Genomic DNA, 8386 nt, shown 5'->3' with positions numbered 1-8386 from the left:
CAGAGGTTTGATGGGTGGAGGTAATTGAGGACTTGATTGCTTGAAAAGAGATGAATTGCATAAAATGTTTATGAATTTAGAAGGCAATTATTTTTAATAGCCTTGAAATAATAGAGCTGGAGGAAATATGTTTAATTGTTATGATACCATCTTGCAGCAACAGCAGCGGCGTTCGCGGGAAAGCAATAAAGGCTGACAAGAAGATATATCTGGGAGGTGTATCTGGAAGTCGTGCGGGCGAAGGGGAGGATGCAGTGTACTGTACAGACCCGGGATATTGTCCTTTGTCTCCTACACAGAAAGATATTGTGATTTTAAATATTAGATTAGTGGTTAATGCTTCGGTTTATGACTTTTTCCCTGATGAGCTTCGTGGAAAGACCTTTGTAATATGGTTTTAATTGAAGGGAACATTTTTAAAACTTGAGTTCTCCACATATGTTGAATTTAAATAAAAAATTGCAGCATTAATGGGAAATTACTGGAATATTTTTAATTGTAAGGTTTCTGAGAACTTTCCCAAGGAAACTATTAGGTAATGATCTACGTATTAATAGTTTAATAGTAATAATAAACTTTATTTAGTGCATAGAAGTAAAAACAGACAAGGACTTTGCCTAAAGGGACATAAAGGATATAAAGCAAGTATAAATAATAATAATAATAATAATAATAATAATAATAATAATACTTATTACTTGCACATGTATTTTGTCCATCAGTGTTCATATCATCTTTATCTTAATAGTTTTCTCAACATCTTCAAGCTTCTAACTTCACAAACCAACAGAGAAACAAACTTGAAAGGGATTTAAAAAGAAAAGAAAGAAGAACACAAGCTGTTATCAAATGTTAACTCTTTATTTGAATAAGTAAAAAAGGTGCAGGTATCACAGGTATCATCTGTCTTGCTGTTATCCTTGTTGCATGAAACGCACTGTTTTTTAATTTTTTCTTCTAAAATATATTTACATGTGAAATATGCTTGTTTCCAAACGGCCTAGTTCATCTTTTGAGTCATGTACAGAATCCGAGTCTAAACTGGTGATTAAACATTTATTAAAGTGCTTCTTTTTTTTTCTTCTTCTTCTTCTTCTTCTTCTTCTTCTTCTTCTTCTTCTTCTTCTTCTTCTTCTTCTTCTTCTTCTTCTTCTTCTCTTCCATCATTGCAACACAAAACATCTTTACATAGCAATACACTGTACAGGACTGCATGTGTGTTGTCGTGTGTGTGTGTGTCGGGACAGCTGCACGTGGATGCAGGAGTTTGTAAAGTACAATTAGTTCATTATTTTGTTGTTGAAATACAATTGAAACTTGACATATCATACAAATAAATAGTAGTCATAGCCGGGGGGGGGGGGCTATCGCATGCAAACATCAGCAATTAAGTTTCTTCAAGCAGTAACACATTTCATTACTGGTGATGCATTTGAGCAGGGTGCAAAAGTATCTCTTAGTGTTTCCTTATACGACTTCTACCCAGTGTGTGTTCGCTGTACTCCATGAAATGTTTTAACAATGATTCACGCTACACAACGCTAATTGGAGAATGGCTGAAATATCTGACCCGTGTGTGGAAATAGGAAAAAAAAAGGGGAAGCAAACGAAAAGAAGTGATGATAATATGAAGGAGAAAAAGGAAACGATAACTACTCCCGGTCCATCTCCACATATTGTGAATGGTTGTCGGGGGATTTGCTGTGAGTTTTGCTCAAGTGGAGTTTGACGGCGTGGTTGCTCGCGAATGTCCGACAGCAGAGCTTACATTTGAACTTTGACTCGACGTCCTCGTCCGTGACCTGAGCCTCCGTGGCCCGGACCCCGAGGACCTTCGACAGCTCCGGCTCGTCCACCTTCGTCTGGTGCTCCACGGGCATTTTGCACATGTCTTTGAGTAGGAACCCGAGGTGCGACTCCAGGTGGGAGATGAACCCGCCCGGTGACCTGAACTGGGAGGCGCAGTCATTGCAGTAGAAGATGGGATGGCCCGTGTCCATGTTCTTCAGGAACTTGGTCCCTCCGGTTTTGCGCAGTTGGTATTTGACATTCGCTAACCAGTGGCTTATGGTGGTCATGGACAACCCGGTGAACTTGGAGATGTGCATCCGCTCCTGGGGGCCGAGGTCCGACAGCAGGTACTTCCCTTCGGAGGTCTGGAAGAGGCTGGAGGCGAACTGGGCCTGCAGGATGAGGAGGTGCCGAGGGTTCCAGTTCGACTGTCGGCCTTTACGCTTGTGGATGGAGTACATGTCGGAGGAGACGTCCTCAAAGCGCCGGACGTCCGACTCCAGCTTCATGGTCGGGATCCTCGAGGGGACGGAGGGTTTTGGCGTCGTGGCTTTCGGAAGAACTTTCACCATGTCGGCGATGTCAGACAGAGCATATTTCTGAGGCATCGGGGCGGAGGGCTGTAGCAGCGCCGAGCTCGGCATGCTGAGTTTAGACTTCGTCAGGTCGATCGGTTGGTCGTCACCGACAAAGAGAAAACTGTTATCGGGTCTATTTCTTATTGGGCTTCTGAGCATTGAAGCCGGTTTCTCGCTGCTTCGGTTAATGTCGGCAAAAATAGACTTAGTGTGAGCAGAGAGTTTATCTAGTCTGGAGTTATTGGGCTTGTTTGCTTTGCCCAGGTGGTTGTTCAGAACGGACTGCAGCGCACTGAGGGGGTTTATGCCGAGCAGATCCGGAGAGTCACTGAGCGGCTCTGAAGCAGCGCTGCGCCCATGGCTGGCAGAGGGACTCGGTGTCTTGCCTCTGTCGGAGAAATCTGGGCTGAACTTCCCTTTGATCGCTTCACTCTCCTCATTCACACAGTCGGCATCGAGCTTTGAAGAGGAAGAGGAATCATCCTGACAATCGCTGTCATCATTCTCCGCCAGATCAAACTTGATATTCTGACTTTCTTTGCCATCGCTAATGCCAACCTTTTCTTTTTTGATGTCCACATTTTGATGCTGTCCCTGGGGAGCCTCAACTCCCACAGCACCGTGGTACGACTTCCCCTTTGGGGCGATCGGCCTCAGCTTGTGGTTAAATGTCTGCTTTAGCTGAGTTGGGGGGGAGGCGGAGAGAGGGGAGCTTTTGATGATGCCAGAGAGCTGATAGGCGGCGTGAATGCTCGGGTAGGCGCTCCAGCTCGGCGTCCCCGTCTGAGCCTTATTGATGGCGGAGGCCACGGTGTTGGCTAAAGATTTAAGAATGTCTCCTCCTCCGCCACTCGACTCCTGCTCGAGATCTTCCTCACGGAGATAAGGGTACTTAAAATCTCCCTTGTTCGCCTTTTGATCCTCACCCTCTTGCTTCTCATCTTTAGCTTCGGTGTCCTCCATTTTGTCTGATGCTCCTTCCCCCTGGCTATCCCTCTCGCTCCCCCCGGGGGAGGCGGTTTTCGGGGACACCTTCTCTCCCTCGTTGTCACAGGCAGCCGGCTCGGCCAGGCCCTGGATCTTCTCTATGGCCAGCGGGTCGAGCGCTAACTGTTTGCCCTTTTTAGAGGCTGAATTTGTGACTTTGATGAAGTGTCCGGTGACCATCATGTGCGTGGTGAGCTGCTGGAGGGTGTCGTGGGAGCTGCCGCACTCCATGCACTTGAGAATCTGAGACTTGCACGTTTCAAACTGCCAAGTGTAACTCGCTCCGTTCTGATAGCCGTAGCGGTTGTTGTGGGCGTTGGCGATGGTGGCGGCCCGCTGTGCCTCGGTGTAGCCGGACAAACCGGTGGTGGAGTCCGGGGAGCAAGGTCTCACTGAGTCGAAGGCCCGTTTCTTTGCTGGCGGCAACAATTTGTGTGTGATAACTGGGATCGGCTCTTTCAAAGGCACTTTTTGATAATGTTTAGTTTTAATCATGTGGACGCTCAAGTCCTGGAGTGAGTCAAACGAGTGGCCACAGAACATGCACTTCAGAACCTTCTGTGCGTCCTCCTTCCCTTCCATATCGTGCAGATTTCGTTTCCTCGATTTCGAAGACGAGGCAGAAGAGTTGCTCTGTTTGCCGTGGTTGTTGTCCTGGTAGTGTCCGCTCTTATTCATGTGGACCGTCAGCTCCACCACCGTGTCGTAGGCCGCGCTACAATCCTTACAGCGGAAGCGGCTGGCGCCTGTGAACACCGAGCCGCAGGGTTTGGTGGTTTGCCTGTACAGGTGGACGGAGCTGAAGAGGTTGGGTTTGGACATGGGCTTTGGCGTGAGCGTGTGCTGCAGGGTCTTGGAGAGCGCGTCCTGGTGCCAGTCGAACTCACTCTTGGTGCTGCCGTTGGTGCTGTCGCAGTTGGCTTTGCTGGTGTTCCGGGGCGTTTTCAAGTCCATCCCGATCCCCGTCCAGTAGGAGTCGGAGAGAAAGTTTGCATAGGCCGCCCTCATTTTCTCCAAGCTGTTGCCATTCTCCTCCTTGTGTTTGGAGCCGCGGCTCTCGACCTCCCTCTGGCTCTCCGGTGGCGAGGAGGTTTTGAAGTCTGAGAGTCTGTCGCTGGTGTCGCTGAGGCGCGACTCCAGCTCTGCCTCCTGATTGGAAAGGACACTAATGGGCGAGTTCTGGTTGCTGTACGTGTTAGTGCTCTTGTTGTCGAGCTCCCGGTCCTCAGACACTTTGGGGCTGGTCTTCTCCGAGCACTCCTCCTCGGTCTGAGTGTCGTTCTCTCCGTCTTCCTCAGCCGTGGCATCTTGGAGAGCTGCGTCTTCATCAGGCATGTACACTGGAAAAAAGAGGAGACAGAAATTAACGACGTTGAAATGTGTTGTATAACAACAGTTTTAATGACTCTATGATTTAATTTACAATATTTAGACGTCCTGCAGCATCACAGAGACATTTTTAAAAAAAAAACAATTGCGAGAAGCCATTTAAGACAACATAATGACAGCTGCTCTGTGCCTTGGGAGGTGGGAGAGTATCGCTGGACCTAATGTCTTTACTAAAAGACGGCTGCTGGTGCAACAGCTCCATGTAATTCACGACAGGCCATTGACTTAGTGCTGCGTCCAAGGTTTTCCTGGCCTCAAGTCGAGATGTTTACAACAATCATTGGCCACTGAGTGACAAAAGGAAATTGATTCTTCTCGGGCCCCGTTAAGTGTTATTGCAAATGACCTATTCCATGGTGATTATGGACGTCACAAAACTGCAATGAAAGAGTTCGGCCTTGTGTTCTGGATAACTTCTCCTCCACCCCCCCCGAAGCTACACGTGAGGAATGGTTTCCCACTAACGCAGATATTCTAATGTCCCGCGATAAACTGAAAATGCATCGACTGAAAAAGATGAGAAAACATAACTTCACGAGACATTTATCCGCTATCACAGAAGTTTCAATATTCAGTAATTCAGCATCAGGAAGCTGATTGCGTTGACGGTGGAATAGAAATAAAAATGTGTAAATGTGAAAACTGATGAAGATGTCGATCGCGCTCGTGGAACAGCTGATTCAATTATCAGAGTTAAAACCAGACAATTATACAAAATTTCCAAAAAGATTACTGGCAATCCGTCACGTCATTACATTTCTCTCTGACAGTCTCATAAACAGCAATTACTTCTTCCATTATTCACCTGGTCCTTCTCCCAACTCATAGAGCACAAACATTATTGCTTCAATTAACAGATAATTAAACAACAGTATTTCTAATTGACACATTTCCCAGCATCCAATTAGGGCAGACTCTGACTCAGCACCGGGGGGTGGGGGGGGGGGGGGGGGGGCTGCAGTTGGACATAACATGAACACACAGCCACAGAAGATTAAAACGTCCTTTTCTGACAATAACTGTTCCAGATTATTTTAAATCTATCCACCCGGAAACCCACGTCAACACTATCACAGCCGATGTCCTCGTGTGTTATCAAGACGTCCCGCAGTAAATGCAGTTTGTCAGCGTTGTCACATATCTCAGAGAGTCTCCGCCTCGCAGACGCGCTGGGAGATGTGCATTTTGGGAGAGACGTGGCAGATGTGCTCCGAGTTAAATATGAATAGGACATAACAGCCCTGTCCAGGCACTTATGCATTTCATGTGGTCTAATATTTCTTTTTCTGAATAGAGGGCACTCCACGAGAGGGCTGGGGCCGAGCACTCAGGAGTCCCACACAGGGCGTCCCATAGAATGTCTTCCCTCCCGTCTTTGCTCTCTGAAAATAAGACTCTTTTTTTTTTTTTTTTTATTATCAATATTTCAAAAGTGCCTCCAGAGAAGCCCTGGAGGTGAACTGCTTGCCAGCTAATGGACGGAGATGGAGATGGGACTCGGACTTTCAAAACAAACACGGAGAGAGGGGCCTCGTGAACAAGAGCCGGCACACACACACACACACACACACACACACACACACACACACACACACACGCCCCGGTGCGCCGCGACCTTGATCCACCGCAAGAGAGATGTTTTGATTGGCCGACGGAGATCAGTGATGGCCTCCGCAACACCCTTGATGCTCAGGGAGAGAGTTGTCAAGAGCACAGAGGTATGTTTTATTTATAGTCGTATATATAGTATTCACAGCGAGAGGAGAGCACCAATGGCTGTGACAAGCTCCCAGTTGATGTCCACTCTCTTCAAAGTCATCGCTGGAAGTGATGGGCCGGTGAGAACCAGCACCAGAGTGGCCAGATGAGCGTTTTTCCAGTCCAGCGGTGCTTCGATAGAAAAAGGGACAAACCATCACGTAATTGCTATTTCCTGCATTTCTTATGTTCCTTAAAATTCCCTCAATAACACGGCATATGAAGTAAACACTTGAAGAAGAATGTCCGAGTTCAGTTTTTTCCTGGAAAAGAACCACTTACATTACACACGTAGTTAAATGCGTGTGAATGTTTGTGTCTTATCTTGGTATTTGAGGCTGGAACTGACAGAGATTAGCAGCTGCCCTTCCTGCTGCTCTATGCCGCTCTATCAGATGCCCCGAGTCGCCGACTTCCAGAGGCAGCAATTAACCTCCTGGCAGGGATCGCTCCGAGATACCCGCTCGTCTCAGCCGGAGTGGGTTTGAAAAAACTCTGCTCTGCCGACTCCTGGTCAACCACAGAACTGCTGCCACATCAAGCTGCATTAGCTTTTTAAAATACAAGATCAGACACAAGATCCTGATTTGAATTCAGAATAAAATGCACCATAAAATAAACGGCCAGAAACCTAAAAGGAATTTGTGCAAAACAAAAAAAAGTGAGGAGCAGCGATTTGCTCTGCACAGGAAACGCCTGCTCTGGATATGTTGTCCACATGAGGCCTCTCCCCGGCTAACTGGCCTCACAGAACAAGAGGCTGGCATGCCTCGCCTGAGATTTAGCATGTCATAAACCGCTGTAAAGCCTCCAATCTGTGTCACTACAAATTTATATCTTCAGACAGAGATATGCAAAAGGTCAAAAAACCTGAGGTGTCCATCATAAATCAGACAGTTGAAGTGTTTATAACCTTTATCCGTCGGAGCAGACTCTTGGCAAAGCGAGGCCTGGATTTACAGAAGCCGCGGCCGGGTCCTGAGCCAAAAGGAATTTTTTTTTTCATTACATCAGAGGGAAACTAGCAAAAACCACATGGGAAACAGAACATTACATTTACTGCTGTACTCCTGCTGCCCGACTGGATCGGTGCTGACATGACAACACTCAAAAAGGAATAAAAAAAAGGAAAGGGGGGCGCGGGGGGTCTCAGAGTTTTGGACCCCACTGTATTTACAACTCAACTTTCAGCGGTAACGTCTTCATGGAGCTGGATCCCTCCCCCCCCCCTCGTATGAAGGGAGTCTATTCAGGATGTGTCAATCATGTCAGAAAGCCGCGTGCCAGCCGCAGAAGGGCATTCTGTTTCCAATATCAACATGCCAGCAGAAACTTTTGTGATGGTGAGAACATCGGCGTTGATCCGTCGGAAGGTCAACGTTTCCTTCATTAATCTGACAAGCCCCGGGGAGTTAGCGGCCTGAGGAGCTTTGGCTAATGGACAGCTGCAATACTCCGGCGCAGGACTCCGGTGAGCCGCCGCGGTAACACTATCTTCAGAGGAGATTGGGTAATTCATAGGTGCCGGTGACAGGTCTGCACGTCTGTGCCACTTTCCCCGGCGCTCTCCGGTTGTCTCAAGCTACAGTTTTTGCTGCTCGCAAATCAATATCTCTTTTTACTTCCCATTGATCGCCTGGCAGTGGGGACCAACCTAAGCAGGACTGTTATGACATTTCTAGATTTCCCCCTGTCCTTGGAACAATCAATTACACGCGCACGGCAATCAAAACCTCTTTGCAAAATGAACCTGCTCCGTGACATTTTCATCTCCCGGATTTATGCCGTATAAAGAAGGGAAAGGGTGGGTTGAGGGGATGTGGGGGGGGGATAAAAGGAGGCCGGCTGGATGGGCGCTAACAACGAGGGTCAGGATCACTGAA

At 47.5% G+C, this 8386-nt stretch overlaps 1 protein-coding gene across 1 annotated transcript; it reads right to left on the bottom strand.

Annotated features, from left to right (window-relative positions):
- Nucleotides 1-842: 842 nt before the first annotated feature.
- Nucleotides 843-4697, bottom strand: LOC128442490 (teashirt homolog 2; the record flags this gene model as incomplete). The annotated part of the gene is given in 1 exon segment (XM_053424961.1): nucleotides 843-4697. A coding segment is annotated over 1 exon segment (3045 nt), but the record flags the coding sequence as incomplete, so codon positions are not given.
- Between the last annotated feature and the right edge of the window lie 3689 nt (nucleotides 4698-8386).

This window comes from Pleuronectes platessa, chromosome 6 (assembly GCF_947347685.1).
Source record: "Pleuronectes platessa chromosome 6, fPlePla1.1, whole genome shotgun sequence".
Taxonomy (NCBI): Eukaryota; Metazoa; Chordata; class Actinopteri; order Pleuronectiformes; family Pleuronectidae; genus Pleuronectes; species Pleuronectes platessa.
This window is presented reverse-complemented; position numbering and strand designations above follow the sequence as displayed.